At 45.8% G+C, this 21,392-nt stretch overlaps 1 protein-coding gene across 3 annotated transcripts in view; it reads right to left on the bottom strand.

The window, feature by feature from the left end:
• The window catches only part of ILDR2 (immunoglobulin like domain containing receptor 2), a 492,420-nt gene that overhangs the window by 58,697 nt on the left and 412,331 nt on the right, over positions 1-21,392 (bottom strand). For all 3 annotated transcript variants that reach the window (XM_089660826.1, XM_089660825.1, XM_089660827.1), the window contains exon 4: positions 18,973-19,029. In XM_089660826.1, coding sequence (XP_089516952.1) covers positions 18,973-19,029 — 57 coding nt within the window. The remainder of the gene's footprint in view (positions 1-18,972; positions 19,030-21,392) is intronic.

Genomic DNA, 21,392 nt, shown 5'->3' with positions numbered 1-21,392 from the left:
GGATGCAGTGAGTCTCGAAAAAAAAGAAGGATAGAGAGGGAGGGTTAGGGAGGACTTGAAAGGTGCTCAGTGTGGATAGAAGCAAACCAACCCCACCACCTTTCCAACCACTGGGTCTGGGAGAGTGGGTCCAGATGAGGCCTCCATAGGAAGGTGCTGAGGGAGAAGCAGAATCTGCTGCTTGAAGCCAGGTTTCTGTAATAGCTAGTCGGTTAAGGGAGCGGGAAACAAAAAGGTCATGGACAGAGGTGAGCTCATTACAGACAGAGCGGGCATTCCAGAGCGCACATGAAAAAGGGAGGGTGGTTTTCGGGAGCACGGGCACTGATGTTAAATTGAGGGGATTGCGGCTATTCCAGGAAGAAAGAGGATGCCTGGTGTGGGGGAGAAATAGTGGAGTACCAGGATTTGGGGAGATATCCCCAGAGGTTAGGAGAAGAAGAAGGGTGAGGAAAGTAAGATGGGAGCGGGATGTACACGAGTGTACATGCCTTCCAGTCCTGGTGTTTGGGTCAGCAGGAGAGTGAAGTATCAGCAGGAGGTGATGGGAGCAGTAGTAGGGAGATGGTAGCAGTGAGGGTAAGATGTACAAGTTTTGGGGTGGAGCAGAGGGGTAAAGAAGTGAGATTTTGGGAATGCAGGAAAGTAATATGAAAAGGAGGAGTAGAGGGGACATATTAAAAAGGTACACGGAGTGGGACTCAGACTTGTAAGAGATGTTTCCCAGGGTGTTTGCTTGCAGTATGTCCAGCATGCAGTAGAGTTACTTGTTGTTGTATCTTCCTGCTGCTTGAGTTATCCTGCTTTAGTTAAATTGCTGTGTTTAACTGCGTCTTAGCACTCCATTAACGCAGCACTTACGCAAAAGCAGCACCCCATCTGTGACTGTGCCCCCCCATCTGTGATTCCCCCCATTTAATTAATGATTCATACTCTGAATGGTCTAGGGATGTCAGTGGTGTACCCCAACGTTCAGTGTTGGGACCCTTACTTTTCAATATATTTATAAATGATATAGGGTCTGGGATTATAAATACCATTTCAGTCTTTGCAGATGAAACCAAGTTGTGGCGTGGAATATCGTCCTTACAGGATGTCTCCAACTTACAAGCCTCAATGCACTGTTTAATTGGGCAACTATGTGGCAAATGAGGTTTATTGTTGATAAATGTAAGGTTCTGCACTTGGGGGTAAGAATATACATGCATCATACATACTAGGGGGGTACAACTGGGGGAATCAATGGTGGAGAAGGATCTGCGGATTCTGGTAGATCACAAGCTTAATAATGGCATGCAATGCCAAGCTGTGGTTTCTAAAGCAAGCAAAATCCTCTCTTGTATTAAAAAAGGTATAGACTCCAGAGAGAGTGATACAATTTACCTCGGTACAAATCATTAGTAATACCTCATCTGGAATATGCAGTTCAGTTTTGGGCACCAATTCACAAAAAGAACATTGGGGAACTGGAGAAAGTACAGAGATGGGCAACTAAACTGATAAGAGGCATGGAGGAGATCAGCTATGAGGAAAGATTAGAGAAACTGAATGTATTCTCTCTTGAGAAGAGGAGATTAAGGGGGGATATGATCAACATGTATAAATACATAAGGGGGGATATGATCTCCATGTATAATACATAAGGGGGGGGGATATGATCTCCATGTATAATACATCAGTGGTTCATATAGTGAACTCGATTTAGAGTTATTCACCCTGAGGTCATCACAGAGGAAAAGGGGGCACTCTTTATGTCTTGAGGAAAAGAAATTTAATCTCCAAACACGGAAAGGTTTCTTCACAGTAAGAGCTGTGTAAATGTAGAATAGACTCCCTGGAGAGTTGGTTCTGGCCAGCTCAGTGGATTGCTTTAAAAAAGGCCTGGATTCTTTCTTGGATACACAGAATATAACTGGTTACTATTTATAGGTAAAGTTGATCCAGGGAATATCCGATTGCCTCTCGGGGGATCAGGAAGGGATTTTTTCCCCTGCAGGAGCAAATTGGATCATGCTTTGCTGGGTTTTTTTTGCATTCCTCAGGATTAACTGTGGGTATAGGATTATAACTTTTTTTTTTTTTTAATGGTTGAACTGGATGGACTTTTGTCTTTTTTCAGCAGACTAACTATGTAACTTTGAGGTGTAGTTGCTGTGAAACGAACAACTAATTGTTAGGGGCATGGTTAGGTATACAATTGTAAGCTGTCTTGAGCAAAGAAAAAAAGGTTAGGCAAGAGGGTGGCAATAATCTGGGCAAAAGGCAGAATGGAATGCTCATCACACAGGCAAGAAAAGCAGGGTTTAAAGCTTCCAAAAAAGAGCATCTACCTTAATATTCTTAGAGCCTGGGCAGGAGGTCAGGATTAATTAAATCTAGAGAAAAAGAGGGATCTGCAGACTTGTTGGGAATTCAGGTGGTTGGCTGACTTAATATACGCAACGATTATGTGGTCCGTGTAGATTGTAATTGAATATTGGGTCCCATCCAGCTATTCAACCTACTCTTCTATGGGGCATTTTACAGCCAGAAGTCCTTGGTTGCCAATGTAATAGTTCTGCTCAGAAGGATAGAACTTGCACAAAGCAAGCAGAGGGATGCATGTTGGAAGTACAAACATGCATAACAGCTATTGCCCTAATTTGACAAGCATGGACCCCCAACAGGAAATGTATGACAAGGTCCAGATGCCTCAAAACAGGAGCCAAAGCAAAAGCCTTCAAATTGCTTCTTGTGGCCACAGCTTAGAATTACTGGCAATAATACAATACAGTAGGTCACTTATAGGTGCTATCATGGTGGAGAAGCCTTGAATACATTTGGTAAAGAAATTGGCAAACCCTAAGCATTCAATGGCATGAAGATAGGCAGAGGCCTCTACAAAATAGTCCGGACCTTCTCGAAATGCATAGCTAAGACAGTGTCAAGAGATAATATACAAAGAAATCAGACCTTGGTAGCCTGAAAAATACACTTGCTCAGTTGGGTACAGAGGGACTGTTCTCGAAGCCTAACCAAGATTGCTTTGACATGATGCTGATGATCTGCCAATGATTGAGAATAAAACAGAAAGTCCTCCAGTTAGATGACAAGCAACATTCTCAGGTAGTTGCAAAAGATATCATTAACAAATGCCTTAAAGACAGCTGTCTTCCACTCCATGCTTTTATGGATCCAGACTAAGTTACAAGCCCCCTTGATATCGAGTTTGGAGAAAATTCAAGCTCCTTGGAAGCGGCTGAATAATTCAATAATCAAAGGGAATGGGTACTGGTTAGGAATAGTAATATGATTTCGGCCTCTATAGTCCATATACGGGCTTTGGGTAGCATTGTTTTTTTTGCTACGGAAGCAAAACCTGCACCATCAGGGGAAGGTGAGAGGTGAATGACCCCTTTTGCAGGTTTCTTCAATGTAAGTATTCTTGACAGGGAGAGATTTAGTGGTAAGGGAGGCTGTAACAACTTGCTGACATAGACAGCAGTTGATTTTCCAAGGTGTCCCAAGCCACAATTTTCTAAGTAGTTCAGTGGATAATAAGGTTGTATGCACATATGCATGGATAATACAAAATCAGAGGATAGGCCATAGAGCGGATGATGAAAAAAATATTTGCTCTGTAAGATATCTGAATCTGGAAGGTAGCTGTACCTTGGGCTAGCTGATGGTTGTCAATAGCAGCCAGGGAGAACAGAGAGACCACTGGAACAAAAGGGAGCTGAAGCTTAACAGGCTAGAGCTTTATCCATAGAAGTTAACAGCTGAGCCAGAGCCCACAAAGGCAGATATATTGTGCTTAAGAGTTTGGTAACAAATGTAGGGAGGCAATTAACTTATTGTGCTCCTCAGGTAGAAGAACATGGTGAAGTTACACTCTGCTCCACTAGGCCTTGGTTTTTCCAAGTTTATTTGAGGAACTGCTTGCGAAATGGCCCTTGGTACCACTACAGAGACAAAGGCCAAGGTTTATTCTGCAAAGCTTTTCTTGGGTGGTAAGGCAGGTGGCCCCAATCTGCATAGGATCATCTGGTGAAAAAGTTTAGGCAGGATTCTTGGGTAAGGACAAGGAGAAGAAGAGGAAGAACTGGCCAGTCTTTGAGAGTGGCGTTCACAAAGACACCAGTTTATATAGATTGCCAGCTGCATGGCCTCTTCCAGCCTCTCAGGTGTGCATGATTAACCTAAGTATCCTTGATAACTTCAGAGAACCCTACTCTAGACTGGTTACAATGTGCTGGATCATTCCAAAGTTCGGGGCTTGTCTCTAGGAAATCAAAAGAAAATTGCTCGGAGGGCAGCCTGCCTTAAGAAAAAGCATGTAGATTTGCTTCAGCCGTGTGTACGCTGTCAAGGTCATCCTACAAAAGACCGAAAGAAATGAAGAATGCATCCACAGAAGCCAAAGCAGAATCAGAGGATAATAAACTAAGGCCCATAAAACAGATCTCCATGGGGTGACATTACGATTTTAACATGTCATTGTTCAGAGCCTGATGATTGGATTGAAGCTGGAAATATAACTTGCAAGAGTTTTTGAAATAAGAAAAGTCCCAGTGGTTATTGCTGAAATGGTTTGGTAAAGGCCTTTTAGACTTAGGTTAAGGGGTTGCAGATGCAGTCATTGCAGGGTTTGGATGCAGTTGAGAAGTCCATTAATGGGTTAACTTACAGACATTATCTGTGAAAAACTGGGCTTGGTAAGAATCTATCCCCATAATGTATGGCCTGTGATGATGTATTACTGCTCCATGTCCTGTTCTGTAAAAATAGTGAGGCTTTCTCACATTTTCACCTAAAGCAGCTGCCTTTCCCTTAAGGCTAGTATGCCTACTGGTACTTAGATTCCACAGGACTTGAGTTACGGTGTTATATCTGCAACTGGGATGGTCCCAAGCAGTCTAGGAGAAAGAGTTAACATACTGTGTCAGAGGGCTTCAGGACGCAGAATGGTTCAAGGTCGGTGTATTATGCAGGAGCAAGCAGCAACTTGCAGGGATCAGGGCTAGCGGTAGACAATGGCAGAGTCCATTATCTAAGCAAGGTTCAGGGCAGGTGGAAATCAGTGATGTATTCAACTGTAGGCAGTTGCAGTCTACAGTCTCTACTGCAGGTGGTGCTCGTCCATAACAGCAATGCAGCTTAAGTAAGAAGTCAAGAGGAAATGGGCTTCTCTAGGTTTCCTCGATCCCTTGGAGCATCGATCAGTAGGGTTGCGCTGGATCCAAGTAACCCTGGTGGCCATCTGAAGTCATACAGAGTCATTTTAAGTTGTCTGCCTCTGGGTTTTGGCACGCATTTTGCGAATGGCTAGTGTAGGGACAGGATACCCGTCAGTCAGGGACAGTACTAGCGGTAGGAAAAGGTTCTGAAGGAGTAGGGAAAGCATAAGGCCTACGTCTGCATCTTCAGGAAGCTCCCCTTTGTGTTGGACTGGCTAGACCATTTTTCCCTCTTGTCAGACGTTATCTTCTGCACAGGCTTAAACACTGCTGAGTCCCTACTTCAATCTGCTGTAAGTGTCCCGGTTGGGTGAGATCCTTCGCCAGGCCTGTTTGTACTGTTTTCCAAGTTTTGCAATACATAATTTTCTGCTTTCTGCCACCATACCACATTGCACATACCAAACACAATATCCAGGCAAGCGTCAGTAATGTATCAAACCAAATATAATTCTGCACTTAGATTAAACCAAATGATAAAAGCAGCTAGAACAGGTGAAAGATAAACAACCTCAAATAACATAATACAAAAAGTGCAGCAATAAAAATAGCATAATCAAATATAATGAAACTCCATCCAAGAAAGTCTGTGCTCAAATAAATGTCCACAATGATCTATCAAACAAATCTGTGCTCAAATGAATATCCACAATAATGAATGTGTTTCCAACCATCAAAGAAGAGAAGAAACAGCCCACTTTTTTAATGAGGCCAAAGAGAAAGAGTGACACTCCAAAGAGTGAAACCCCAAAAGGTTCCAGATGACAGCCGCTCAGCGTGGTGAAGTCACGTCAAGCTCCATCGGCCGGGAACTTTTTGGGACATTACATTGGAATTGCTGCAGCCCTGTGATGATTTTTGATGACTTTGCTTTCACTACACTGTAAGTGTATATATTTTTTAAACAAACGTCTATATAGAACATACTGCAGCTTCTGTATGTTTTGCATTCCCTAAATTGGTGGAGTGTGGAGCTCAAAGTGGAACCGCAGGATTGGAGTTTCGTCATCTGCCGCGGACTTGTTCGGGGGTTGTTCCCTAAAGCATGCTTGGCTTTTCATTAGGTTGAAAGCCCAACAGCTCCGGTAAGGGTTCTTATTCCCTTGTGGTTGCCACTAGAATTTTGGAGCGTCACTCTTTCTCTATGGCCTCATTGGAAAAGTGGGTCCTTTCTTCTCTCCTTTCATTGGATTTTGGTTGGAAACACATTCATTATTGTGGATATTCATTTGAGCACAGACTTTCTTGGGTGGAGTTTCATTATATTTGATTATTCAATTTTTAGCGCTGTACCTTTTGTATTATGTAATCAGTAATGTATCCATTATTCAGGCAATGGTCAGGGCAGGCAGCAACCAGTAGCATATCCATTATCCAGGCAAGGGTCAGTGCAGGTGGCAATCAGCAATGTATCCATTATCCAGGCAAGGGTCAGTGCAGGTGGCAATCAGTAATGTATCCATTATTCAGGCAATGGTCAGGACAGGTGGCAATCAGTAATGTATCCATTATTCAGGCAAGGGTCAGTGCAGGTGGCAGTCAGTAATGTAGCCATAATTCAAAGGTTAGGACAAGTGGTAATCAGTAATGAATCCATTATTCAGGCAATAGTCAGGGCAGGCAGAAATCAGTAGCATATTCATTATTCAGGCTATGGTCAGGGCAGGTGGCAATATGTAATGTATCCATTACTCAGGCAATGATCAGAGCAGGTGGCAATCAGCAATGTATCCATTATTCAGACAATGCTAAGGGAAGGTGGAAATCAGTAATGTATCCATAATTTGGGCAATGGTCAGGGCAGGTGGCAATCAGTAATGTATACATTATTCAGGTAAGGGTCAGTGCAGGTGGCAATCAGTAATGTATCCATTATTCAGGCAATGGACAGGGCATGCAGAAATCAGTAGCATATTCATTATTCAGGCTAGGGTCAGGGCAGATGGCAATCAGTAATGTATCCATTATTCAGGCAATGGTCAGGGCAGGTGGCAATAAGTAATGTATCCATAATTTGGGTAATGATCAGGGTAGGTGGCAATCAGTAATGTATCCATTATTCAGGCAATGGTCAGTGCAGGTGGCAATCAGTAATGTATCCATTATTCAGACAATGGTCAAGACAGGTGGCAATCAGTAATGTATCCATTATTCAGACAATGGTCAGGACAGGTGGCAATCAGTAATGTATCCTTTATTCATGCAAGAGTCAGTGCAGGTGGCAATCAGTAATGTATCCATTATTCAGGCAAGGGTCAGTGCAGGTGGCAGTCAGTAATGTCTCCATTATTCAGGCAAGGGTCAGTGCAGGTGGCAGTCAGTAATGTATCCAAAATTCAAAGGTTAGGACAAGTGGTAATCAGTAATGAATCCATTATTCAGGCAATGGTCAGGGCAGGCATAAATCAGTAGCATATCCATTATTCAGGCTAGGGTCAGGGCAGGTGGCAATATGTAATGTATCCATTATTCAGACAATGATCAGAGCAGGTGGCAATCAGCAACGTATCCATTATTCAGACAATGCTCAGGGAAGGTGGAAATCAGTAATGTATCCATAATTTGGGCAATGATCAGGGTAGGTGGCAATCAGTAATGTATCCATTATTCAGACAATGGTCAGGGCAGGTGGCAATCAGTAATGTATCCATTATTCAGGTAAGGGTCAGTGCAGGTGGCAATCAGTAATGTATCCATTATTCAGGCAATGGACAGGGCAGGCAGAAATCAGTAGCATATCCATTATTCAGGCTAGGGTCAGGGCAGGTGGCAATAAGCAATGTATCCATTATTCAGGCAATGATCAGGGCAGGTGGGAATCAGTAATGTATCCATTATTCAGGCAAGGGTAAGTGTAGTTGGCAATCAGTAATGTATCCATTATTAAGGCAAGAGTCAGGGCAGGTAGCAATCAGTAATGTATCTAGTATTCTGGCAAGGGGTAGGACATGCAGCAAACAGTAGTATATCCATCATTCAGGCAAGGGTCAGGACATACAGCAAACAGTACTATATGTAACATCCAGGCAAGGGTCAGGGCTGGCAGCAATCAGTAGTGTATACGTTATCCAGGCAAGGGTCAACAAACAGGGACAGTCAGAGGCAGGGCAATTGCATGGTACTAGTTACAGGAGCCAGGAACCCTGGGTTTGTGATGTGCCACAGACCCAATGACCAACTGGGGCAGAGGAGGTGGAACAGGCAGCAATGAGCAACTGCAGAGGGCAGGACCAGCGGCGGCGAACAATAGAACAGGCTAGACCTCACCCACAAAGCCTTCATTTTTCTTTCAGCCAATTGCTACCATTTGCCTTGAAATAATACACACGTGTATACCTATATATCCAAGTGTTTTTACAGACAGAACTTAGCATCAGACAGGCTATTCAATGATTTTATTGTAGGAGAAAACATGCAAAATATGAAAACTATATATTGTTGTTCTAATTATAAATATATTACAAAGCAGGCCCAGGGCTTATTTTGGTCTTCCGATTATTATTACCAAAGCTGATCTGACAGCAAGAAGAGTTGGGCTAGATCAGGGACAGACTGACCATTCGAGCACTTGGGCCCCGTGGTCAGTAGGGGGCCCCATGACATGCCCCTGGTACCTTTCAATGGCTTTTTCATAGGCTTTTTTGGGTGTGGGTGAGGACACTGGGGCCCCATGATCCCCTATTGCCCAGGGGGCCCCATGAGTTGTCAGTCCGCCCCTGGGCTAGATGTAGATACAAGTAGGTTATTCACAAAAAGCTTTTCCATTGCGGCTGGCTGTCACAGTAATCACATGACCGGGAATTACGCCGATTGGCTCTTGGCTAGGGCTATGGTGCCCCAGCTGTGTAGGGACACCAAAGTGACACACCGCGTGTCCCTACTTGGAGGAAAATACAATTGAACAGCAGTGAGTTATATAAAAGCCCTCTCATGAATTACGTTGAGTGTGATGTGATGTGGACAGTAAGCTCTCATTCATATGGGCCTCTTGCATTTGTTTTATTTAAAATGGTTGTAATCCTCAGACATGAAATATGAATGAAGAATATCCCTCTATAGTGCGTACTTGTCTCAATTCAGAGTATTGCTCTGCAGTGCATAATTTCACCTCTCTGCCCCCTTTTTTCTGAACTCTCAGACAAGCTTTATAAATTCAACACCTTAAACGGAAGTAGAGAAAAGAAGACTGCAGATAAACAGGTGCAACGTATGTAGGAGGACTTGTTTCATCTCTGTGTATCACCTGAAGCCAGTCACTTCACTGGGTATATATAAGGATATACAACCACATTAAACAAAGGAGAAATGGATCTGGGAAGTATAAAAAAGTTATGCTTTCCAGATTAGGTTTTCCTGCGATTAATGGCCCATTCACAGCAGAAAACGTTTTCACATGTTTACAGTGAGTGCAACTTCACTTGCAAAGTGCACAGTCTATTTGCCTTTAGTAAATCCACCCCCTTGTCGCCATTAGTGTCAATTCACACCAGGATCTTACTGTGGTGTGCACTGAAAACTACCACGACATGCACTACTATTTTCACTGCAGTGGGTTGCACTGTCAACGGTTGTATTGTAGGCTGCCACAGTAAAAGAACCCTGCTGGCATATCACTCATAACATTTCAATAAAGTTCTGTGAATACAAAGTAAACAGTGTGATTGTGCTGGGATTGGCATATCAGCACAGTGTCACACAGGGCCCGAAACACACCTTTCTCCACAATGCTTATAGATACAGAGATGAATGAGGACTTGTCTAAAGTGCTTGTTCAGAATATGTATATTCTTTAGTATATCTATAGTAAAACATTTTTGATTTGGATAGAATAGGGAAGTGATAAAACAGACCATTTCTTACACGTACCTGTTACTGGGAGGAGAGGGGGTGTTTACCCTCTGGCTCTTTCCGCCCCCCCCCCCCTCCATAGCCTATCATGGCAGCTGAAAAGGGCTCATAACAATGCTGCGGCATCAATGGTTTCCTTCATGGCTGCAGCAAATTTAAAGTGGTTGTAAACCCTCATATATACCAGTGAAGTGACTGGCCTCAGGTGATACACAGAGATGAAACAAATCCCCCTACATACGTTTTACCTGTTTATCTGCAGTCTTCTCTTTTCTGCATCCATTCAAAATGCTAAGATTATAAAGCTTGTCTGAGAGTTCAGAAAAAAGGGGGTGGAGAGCTGAAGCTTAACTCTGCAGAGCTCAGTGAGGAGAGCTCTGAGAGCTGATTGGAGGAAAGGGACTCCCCCCCCCCCCACCAGGGGTGTATTTACCACAAGGCAAACAAGGCATTTGCCTAGGGCGGCATCTTTCAAGGGGGCAGCACCACTCCCTGGAAGAAGGGACACATGCGGCATGGGGACCAGGTGGGATCCGAGAGAGGCTGCGGGCTGCTTGACAGTGTATGCAGAGCCTGACTCTCATTCCAGGGGATGTCTAGAGCTGTGAAGGTGAGTGTCTTTTTCTCTCTCGCTGGGGGTGGGATGGCCGATGTATGGAATGTGGTGGTAGTGGAAAACTTTCTTGGGTAAGGGGGTGGGGGGGAGGGGGGTGGTGTTGGTTGGTGTCAGGCTCTCTCTGTGGAGGAGAGGGGTGGCCAATTTTTGTGTTGCCTAGGGCAGCACAAAACCTAAATACACCACTGCCCTCCACACAGCACACAGGAACAGAGCTGAGGCTGTCAATCTGCTAGAGCTCCCTCCCCTGTCACCATTCTTCTCTTGGTGTCAGGACAACCTGTCAGAAGTGACTCATGCTGATAGCAGAGGAAGGAAGCAGCAGACAGAAATGACACTTAGTGCTCTGGATTTAGTCAAGTACACACTATAGAGCAGTGGTTCTCAGCCTTTCTAATGCCGCGACCCCTTAATACAGTTCCTCATGTTGTGGTGACCCCCAACCATAAAATTATTTTCGTTGCTACTTCATAACTGTAATTTTGCAGTGGGAGGACTAGCGCCCCATCACTGATGTCAGTGGGATGAATAGTGTCCCATCGTTGGTATCAGTGGGAGGAATAGTGCCCCATGGTTGGTGTCAGTGGGATGAATAGTGTCCCATCGTTGGTATCAGTGGGAGGAATAGTGTCCCATCGTTGGTGTCAGTGGGAGGAATAGTGCCCAATCGTTGGTGTCAGTGGGAGGAATAGTGCCCAATCGTTGGCGTCAGTGGGAGGAATAGTGCCCCATCATTGGCGTCAGTGGGAGGAATAGTGCCCAATCGTTGGCGTCAGTGGGAGGAATAGTGTCCCATCATTGGCGTCAGTGGGAGGAATAGTGTCCCATCATTGGCGTCAGTGGGGGGAATAGTGTCCCATCATTGGCGTCAGTGGGGGGAATAGTGTCCCATCATTGGTGTCAGTGGGGGGAATAGTGTCCCATCATTGGCGTCAGTGGGGGGAATAGTGTCCCATCATTGGCGTCAGTGGGGGGAATAGTGCCCCATCATTGGTATCAGTGGGGGGAATAGTGCCTCATCATTGGTATGAGTGGGAGGAATAGTGCCCCATCATTGGTATCAGTGGGAGGAATAGTGCCCCATCATTGGTGTCAGTGGGAGGAATAGTGCCCCATCATTAGTATCAGTGGGAGGAATAGTGCCCCATCATTGGTGTCAGTGGAAGGAATAGTGCCCCATCATTGGTATGAGTGGGAGGAATAGTGCCCCATCATTGGTATCAGTGGGAGGAATAGTGCCCCATCATTGGTATGAGTGGGAGGAATAGTGCCCCATCATTGGTGTCAGTGGGAGGAATAGTGCCCCATCATTGGTGTCAGTGGGAGGAATAGTGCCCCATCATTGGTGTCAGTGGGAGGAATAGTGCCCCATCATTAGTATCAGTGGGAGGAATAGTGCCCCATCATTGGTGTCAGTGGAAGGAATAGTGCCCCATCATTGGTATGAGTGGGAGGAATAGTGCCCCATCGTTGGTATGAGTGGGAGGAATAGTGCCCCATCGTTGGTATGAGTGGGAGGAATAGTGCCCCATCGTTGGTGTCAGTGGGTGGAGGAATAGTGCCCCATCGTTGGTGTCAGTGGGGGGAGGAATAGTGCCCCATCGTTGGCGTCAGTGGGGGGAGGAATAGTGCCCCATCGTTGGCGTCAGTGGGGGGAGGAATAGTGCCCCATCGTTGGCGTCAGTGGGAGGAATAGTGCCCCATCATTGGCGTCAGTGGGAGGAATAGTGCCCAATCGTTGGCGTCAGTGGGAGGAATAGTGTCCCATCGTTGGCGTCAGTGGGAGGAATAGTGTCCCATCATTGGCGTCAGTGGGGGGAATAGTGTCCCATCATTGGTGTCAGTGGGGGGAATAGTGCCCCATCATTGGTATGAGTGGGAGGAATAGTACCCCATCATTGATATCAGTGGGAGGAATAGTGCCCCATCATTGGTGTCAGTGGGAGGAATAGTGCCCCATCATTAGTGTCAGTGGGAGGAATAGTGCCCCATCATTGGTGTCAGTGGAAGGAATAGTGCCCCATCATTGGTATGAGTGGGAGGAATAGTGCCCCATCGTTGGTATGAGTGGGAGGAATAGTGCCCCATCGTTGGTATGAGTGGGAGGAATAGTGCCCCATCGTTGGCATCAGTGGGAGGAATAGTGCCCCATCGTTGGCGTCAGTGGGGGGAGGAATAGTGCCCCATCGTTGGCGTCAGTGGGGGGAGGAATAGTGCCCCATCGTTGGCGTCAGTGGGGGGAGGAATAGTGCCCCATCGTTGGCGTCAGTGGGGGGAGGAATAGTGCCCCATCGTTGGCGTCAGTGGGAGGAATAGTGCCCCATCGTTGGCGTCAGTGGGAGGAATAGTGCCCAATCGTTGGCGTCAGTGGGAGGAATAGTGTCCCATCGTTGGCGTCAGTGGGAGGAATAGTGTCCCATCGTTGGCGTCAGTGGGAGGAATAGTGTCCCATCGTTGGCGTCAGTGGGGGGAATAGTGTCCCATCATTGGCGTCAGTGGGGGGAATAGTGCCCCATCATTGGTATCAGTGGGGGGAATAGTGCCCCATCATTGGTATCAGTGGGAGGAATAGTGCCCCATCATTGGTATGAGTGGGAGGAATAGTACCCCATCATTGGTATCAGTGGGAGGAATAGTGCCCCATCATTGGTGTCAGTGGGAGGAATAGTGCCCCATCATTAGTATCAGTGGGAGGAATAGTGCCCCATCATTGGTGTCAGTGGAAGGAATAGTGCCCCATCATTGGTATGAGTGGGAGGAATAGTGCCCCATCATTGGTATCAGTGGGAGGAATAGTGCCCCATCATTGGTATCAGTGGGAGGAATAGTGCCCCATCATTGGTGTCAGTGGGAGGAATAGTGCCCCATCATTGGTGTCAGTGGGAGGAATAGTGCCCCATCATTGGTGTCAGTGGGAGGAATAGTGCCCCATCATTGGTGTCAGTGGGAGGAATAGTGCCCCATCATTAGTATCAGTGGGAGGAATAGTGCCCCATCGTTGGTGTCAGTGGAAGGAATAGTGCCCCATCGTTGGTATGAGTGGGAGGAATAGTGCCCCATCGTTGGTATGAGTGGGAAGAATAGTGCCCCATCGTTGGTATCAGTGGGAGGAATAGTGCCCCATCGTTGGTGTCAGTGGGAGGAATAGTGCCCCATCGTTGGTGTCAGTGGGGGGAGGAATAGTGCCCCATCGTTGGTGTCAGTGGGGGGAGGAATAGTGCCCCATCGTTGGTGTCAGTGGGGGGAGGAATAGTGCCCCATCGTTGGTGTCAGTGGGGGGAGGAATAGTGCCCCATCGTTGGTGTCAGTGGGGGGAGCAATAGTGCCCCATCGTTGGTGTCAGTGGGGGGAGGAATAGTGCCCCATCGTTGGTGTCAGTGGGGGGAGGAATAGTGCCCCATCGTTGGTGTCAGTGAGGGGAGGAATAGTGCCCCATCGTGGGTGTCAATGGGAGGAATAGTGCCCCATCGTTGGTGTCAGTGAGGGGAGGAATACTGTCTCATCGTTGGTGTCAGTGGGGGGAGGAATAGTGCCCCATCGTTGGTGTCAGTGAGGGGAGGAATAGTGCCCCATCGTGGGTGTCAGTGGGAGGAATAGTGCCCCATCGTTGGTGTCAGTGGGGGGAGGAATAGTGCCCCATCGTTGGTATTAGTGACACAAATGATGGGGCACTATCCCTTCCACTGACACCAATGATACTTACCTTGCTGACTCCTGCTCCAGCCTGGGCTCGCTCTCTCCCTCTCCCATCTACAACCTGCATACCTGGCTGCAGCAGCAAAATTTGCACTTACCTGTCAGCTGTCTTCCTTCTCTGGCCTCTCTCTTCACTTGTTCCTGCAGCTCCCTCGATCTTCTTCGATCTCCGCGCGCTGCCGCTCGGCTCCTCCTCTCCAAGCTCCACCTTCTCGCCGGTGATTGGCCGCCTGTGTGCCTCTCCTGAGCTACAGTTCTGGTGGCCAATCAGCGGCAAGGAGGCGGTGACAGGGGCAGCATATCATCCCGCCCACACATCGCCGGAGACAGCAGCGGTGTCTCGGTTCCTAAGACCATCGGAAATATGTGTTTTCCGATGGTCTTAGGCGACCCCTGGGAAATGGTCGTTCGACCCCCAAAGGGGTCGCGACCCCCAGGTTGAGAACCGCTGCTATAGAGGGATATGCTTTGTTCATATTTTATGTCTGAGGTTTACAACCACTTTCAAACCCACCCATTAAAGTCAATGGGACAGCACTGAAGTCACAAGCCAAATGTTTGGCTTGCAGTTGTGGTGCAGAAATTCAATGCAAAATCCAAACTGGCTGCAAAAAAAAGAAAAAACAGGCATTCAACAGTATTGCTTTCTTAACCACTTCAAGTCCAGACACTTTCACCCCCTTCCTGTCCAGGACAATTTTCAGCTTTCAGTGCTATCACACTTTGAATGACAATTGCGCGGTCATGCAACACTGTACCCATATGAATTTTTTAGCATTTTTTTGAGACAGATAAAACTTTATTTTGGTGGTATTTATTCACCACTGGGATTTTTATTTGTTTTGCTATATAAATGAAAATGTCCAAACATTTTTAAAAAAAGTGTTTTTCTTATAAAATTTTGCAAATAAATCTTTCTTCATAAATCTTGGCCAAAATGTATTCCGTTATCTTTTTAGTAAAAAAAATAATAACCCAAATTAGTTTATAACCAAAAATTATAATTTTTCTAATTTTTTTTACATTTTTTATATTATTATTAGTTATTTTTTTTTTACATACTGTCACCCTAGCAGTACAGTGTCACCATAGTGACACTGTACTACTTGTGGGGGGGTGATGAAGATTTTTTTTTTTTTTACACTGATTGCTTTTACACCCTTAAAGGCTGTAAAAGCAATCATTTCTTTCTTGCAGCTATTGAGAAATACTGTGTGAGCTGTGATTGGTCACAGATTGTCACATGGTACAAGGCTGTTTTGAATGGCCCTGTACCATGTGACCTCTGTGATCATTCACAGATTTCACACATAGTAAGCAATGATGTCACAAGTGACATCTTGCTTACTACTCTTCATGTGATCACTGATTGGCTAATCAGTGATCACATGATCGGGACCTCCCACAGAGGTCCCGTACAATGATCAGTGTTCCACTGTGTTCTGAGAACACCGGATGGTGGTGTTGCATGCTCCCAGGGAGCATGCACAAGCAGGGAGCGGGGAGGCCATTTATAAACAGCCATCTGCTCCTGCACTGCTCCCGTCCAGCCGTTTATATACATGGGCCGGACGGGAAGTGGTTAAAGTACAACTAAAGGCAACACTTTTTCTTTTAGTTTTGGATAGGGTGGAGATGGATTAGAACACCTGTCCATTATTATTGCTGTCTGTGTCCCCGTTAGGGAGATTCTATTTGTCTCGTATATCATTATCATTGAAAGTGAATGTAAAAGAAAAACCCAAACTTTGGGTTGTCCCCAGAAAAGTAATAGATTGAAAAATTTCCAAAGTGGACACTAATTTTGGTGGCTTGGGGGTCCCAATGGATTTCCCTTAATTTGCAGGGATTTCCTCTTACTTCCAGATTTGGCTATGGGACAGGAAGTGAAGGGAAATCTCCCCAATGGGACACAGATGGCAAAAAACCAACTGGCCGTGCTTATGGCCCTTCCTTATGCTATCCAAAATGAAGAACAAAGTTTTGCCTATAGTTCCTCTTTAATGCCGCTGGCTAAGATCAAGTGTAGTATCTGTTCCTATCAGTGTCCAGTAGGGGTGCTCCACGGTCATTCTAACCTTGTGGGGATGACTGTTTGTATAAAACCCCTGCTGGTATGATGGGGATCCTGATGGCTATAACGGGGGGAATAGAAACCGTGGTGCCCACGAGTAGAAGCTGGGGCCCGGAAGTAATTCCCCTTTGGAACGTCAGAGGGACCCAGTACCTCCTGATTTGGATGGATCTACCTTGTCTGGCCAGGGGTCGGGAAGGCAGAAAGTCCGCAAACCAGTGCCCCCTGAGTAGTCGCCTCAAGGGTGCCACTAGTAGCACCTGGGTGTGGGACCCCACTGTGTGAAAATGGCACATGGTCTCTGCGTTTCCACTTTTCCTGTACAGCGCCCTTAGGACCAGGCCTTTTGGCTAGGACCAGGGCAATTTTTGCTACAGGCCTCAGGGCCTGGTCTGTGCACTATTTGGCACGACCACTTTTTTATTTTTTATTTATTTAATTTATTGCACCTCCCACGTTTTGTCACTTTTTCTTTACTTATGTGTGTGTTTTCCTCACAGGATGAAGGGTGTGGGTCCTCGGGCCTGCCCTGAAGTCTAGGGGGAGGATGTGTGGCCTTTTGGTTCCTTCCTCCTCTGTCCCTAGGGGGTTTTCTCTTCGGGAGAGCCCCCTGACTCAAAGAACGGTGGTCCACCAGTCCTTTTGGCCAGGAGGACCAAATGGGAACCTTGTCCCTGTCAGGTGCTTCGTGCCCCGGGGGATCAGGGTAGTGGTCCATCCCCTTCGGGGGAAGGACAAAGCACACCCCCAAGTGCACTTTTTCGTGTGGTGTTTTGCACTTGCACATTTTTTGTGAACACTTATGGGTTTTTTCGTTATCTGCACGTTAGCGAAGAAAAAAAAAAAAAAATCCTCTTTAATGCCACTACTCTACCGACCTTTGAAAAGCGACCCACCGAGGAGGCCTCTCTGTTTGCCATGGAGATCGCTTTCACTTAGACAGAAAGTGAGGAAAAATCCAAAACGTTACAGTTGCCATTGGAGAAATAATAAAATGGAAATTAGGGGCACCAGTCTAAAGGAGGTTTATCTCAGCTTGGAGGGATTTCTATATATTTCCTATTAAATCTCCAAAACAGGAAATAATGGGAAATCTCTCCCAGAAAGAAAAAGGAAGAGCTGACTTGGGTTTTAACCCTTCCATACTCGGTCCCAAAAAAACCCATTGTGGCTGCAGATACACTTTTAATACTTTTAACCACTTCCCGACCGGCTGTTGCATATAAACGGCCGGATGGTGGCAGTGCAGGGTCGGGTGGCTGTTTATAAACGGCCTCCCCGCACCCTGCTTGTGCGCACTCCCTGGGAGCGCGCAGCACCGCAATTTGGTGCCCGCTGTGTCCTCCGGACACAGTGAAACACCGATCGTCGGATGGGACCTCTGTACGAGGTCCCGATCATGTGATCACTGATTGGCCAATCAGTGATCACATGCAAAGCAGTAAGCAAGATGTCACTTGTGACATCATTGCTTACTACGTGTGAAATCTGTGAATGATCACAGAGGTCACATGGTACAAGGCTATTTACAACAGCCTTGTACCATGTGACAAGCTGTGACCAATCACAGCTCACTCAGTACTTCTCAATGAGTGCAAGAATGCAGACAGAGAGAAAGAGAAATGATTGCTTTATGGGTGTAAAAGCAATGTGTAAAAAAAAAAAAAAAAAAAATCTTCATCACCCCCCACAAGTAGTACAGTGTCACCATGGTGACACCGTACTGCTAGGGTGACAGTATGTAGAAAAAAAAAAAAAAATAATATAAAAATGTAAAATGTTTAAAAATAATAATTTTCGGTTATAAACTAATTTGGATTTTTTTTTTACTAAAAAGATAACGGAATACATTTTAGCCAAGATTTATGATGAAATATTATTTATTTGCAAAATTTTATAAAAAAAACACTTTTTTAAAAATTTTTGGACGTTTCATTTACATAGCAAAAAAAATAAAAATCCCAGCGGTGAATAAACACCACCAAAATAAAGCTTTATCTGTCTAAAAAAAATGGTAAAAAATTCATTTGGGTACAGTGTTGCATGACCGCGCAATTGTCATTCAAAGTGTGATAGCGCCGAAAGCTGAAAATTGCCCTGGTCAGGAAAGGGGTGAAAGTGTCCGGACTGGAAGTGGTTAATACTGACCCAGTTCCTGTAAACACTGACAGCATGGAACACAGACTGCGGAAACCAGACATGTTATTTCATGATTCATTACTGAGCATTCAGCTGAAATTGTAATCATCATCAGCCAGCAATTCATTCTTGGGGGTGGATCTGACATGACCCGTGCCATGTTTGGCCGCCATAACAATCTGTGATGACTGGGCGCTTGGTATAATAACAGGGGGGGGGGGCGTGGGAGCCAGCGCCGGGGCGCCACAAGCCAGTAAAAGCAGACACCCCTTCCTTGGACATGCACATTGGAAGGAAACCTGACCTGGTGGACACAGATGGAAGAGACAGATGGATGGGTGAGAGGTCTGAGGACACACAAAGAAGGAGACACTGGGTACCTGGCATAATTTCCACTTCAAAACTGGGCAAGAGATCAGCCAGCACCCCAGTCTTGCCTGGAAGAGAGAGAAGAGAGAGAGAAGAAGGAGAAGGTTAGCAGCAAGAAATCACATCGAGGAGACAGATCATCGCAGCGATTATCAAGAGGCGCTGGACAGAGGGAAGATGTATGTTATTAAAGCTGAATACTAGGCAGATAATAAAGACACACAATAAATGCAGCGCTGTTTATTAATACATTATTAAAGTGTTACTAAACCCACAACAGTACAATCAGTCTGTAGATGCAGTAAAGCATGCTTGTTATACTCACTGTGGAACCTAAGGGGTTAATCCTCAGCACTGTGTAAAAAAGGCTGTTTGATCCTGTCTTCTCTGATCCTCCCCTTTTTCTACTGTCCCCAATGCAACTGCTGATAGAACAGAGCCTTGAGGATATGCTGCGCATGCTCAGTTTGGTGTATATTGTTAGAGAGTTTATTTATTTTTTGGTATGGTGCATGTGATCAGCACAGGGCCAATCAGGGCTGTCCAGACAGAGGGCCAGGGGTTATGCAGTCTCATAGGACAATCAGGAGAGAATGAAAACTCCTCCTAAAAGATTAACCATTGCTCTACTGGGCACTGATTGAAGTCACAAGACAGCTATATAATACTGATAAGAAAAGGTATTTAGCAGTTTATATTTACTAAAATAATTGTATTTCCATGTTTTGTGTACTGTGGGAGACCAGATATAGTGAATGCAGGGTCCGGGGAGACTGGATATAGTGAATGCAGGGTGCGGGGAGACCAGATATAGTAAATGCAGGGTCCGGGGAGACCAGATATAGTGAATGCAGGGTCCAGGGAGACCAGATCTAGTGAATTCAGGGTCCGGGGAGACCGGATATAGTGAATGCAGGGTCCTGGGAGACCAAATATAGTGAATGCAAGGTCTGGGGAGACCACATATAGTGAATGCAGGGTCCGGGGAGACCAAATATAGTGAATGCTGGGTCCTGGGAGACCAGATATAGTGAATGCAGGGTCCGGGGAGACCAGATATAGTGAATGCAGGGTCCGGGGAGACCAGATATAGTGAATGCAGGGTCCGGGGAGACCAGATATAGTGAATGCAGAGTCCGGGGAGACCGGATATAGTGAATGCAGGGTCCGGGGAGATTAGATATAGTGAATGCAGGGTCCGGGGAGACCGGATATAGTGAATGCAGGGTCCGGGGAGACCAGATATAGTGAATGCAGAGTCCGGTGAGACCGGATATAGTGAATGCAGGGTCCGGGGAGACCGGATATAGTGAATGCAGGGTCCGGGGAGACCGGATATAGTGAATGCAGGATCCGGGGAGACCGGATATAGTGAATGCAGGGTCCGGGGAGACCAGATATAGTGAATGCAGAGTCCGGTGAGACCGGATATAGTGAATGCAGGGTCCGGGGAGACCGGATATAGTGAATGCAGGGTCCGGGGAGACCGGATATAGTGAATGCAGGGTCCTGGGTTTAGGAACACTTTAAACATATTTGAAAATGCAAGCAGTGTAAATAGCTTTAAACAATCCTTGTACAGTAGAGCTCAGACTGAAAGAAGAAGAAGCAAAGCAAGAACCAATCAGCTGAGCAGCAGTGCTCTGGTACTAACCAGGAACATGCTTATAGAAGGAGAGAGCAGAAAGATAATCTCACCAGTCTGATGCTTCTCCTTTTACAGTCCAGTCATATGGAGGAACAAGACCTTTAATTGTTATCTAACTGCAGTACAGAAAAAAATCAGGTCGGGACAAGGTTGTGCCATGTGGCAGAGCTGTTTAAATCTCAAGTCTGGATGGGAAGAAATTTTAATTCTCTTGGCAGACAGAACAACATTAACTATATACACTCATTGGCCACTTTATTAGGTCAACCTGTTCAACAGCTTGGTAACACAAATTGCTAATCAGCCAATCACATGGCAGCAACTCAATGCATTTAGGCATGCAGACTGGTGAAGACGACTTGCTGAAGTTCAAACTAAGCATCAGAATGGGGAAGAAAGGGGATTTAAGTGACTTTGAATATGCCATGGCTGGTTTTTAAAAAATTGCTGATCTTTTGTGATTTTCACGCACATCCATAGCTAGGGTTTACAGAGAATGGTCCGAAAAAGAGAAAGTATCCAGTGAGCGGCAGCAGTTGTGTGGAGGAAAATGTCTTGTTGATGTCAGAGGAGAATGGGCAGACTGGTTGCTGCGACATTCAGATGGTAGGGTCAGAATTGGACGTAAACACCATGAAAGCATGGATCCATCCTACCTTGTATCAACGTTTCAGGCTGCTGGTGGTGGTGTAATGATGGTGGTGGTGTAATGGAGGTGGTGGTGTAATGGAGGTGGTGGTGTAATGGTGTGGTGGTGTAATGGTGTGGAGATGTAATGGTGGT

The sequence above is a fragment of the Staurois parvus genome, unplaced genomic scaffold (assembly GCF_062004578.1).
Source record: "Staurois parvus isolate SC_StPar_1 unplaced genomic scaffold, SC_StPar_1.0 ptg001283l, whole genome shotgun sequence".
Taxonomy (NCBI): domain Eukaryota; kingdom Metazoa; phylum Chordata; class Amphibia; order Anura; family Ranidae; genus Staurois; species Staurois parvus.
The sequence above is the reverse complement of the archived record's forward strand: the minus strand, read 5'-3'. Positions and strand labels throughout refer to the sequence as shown.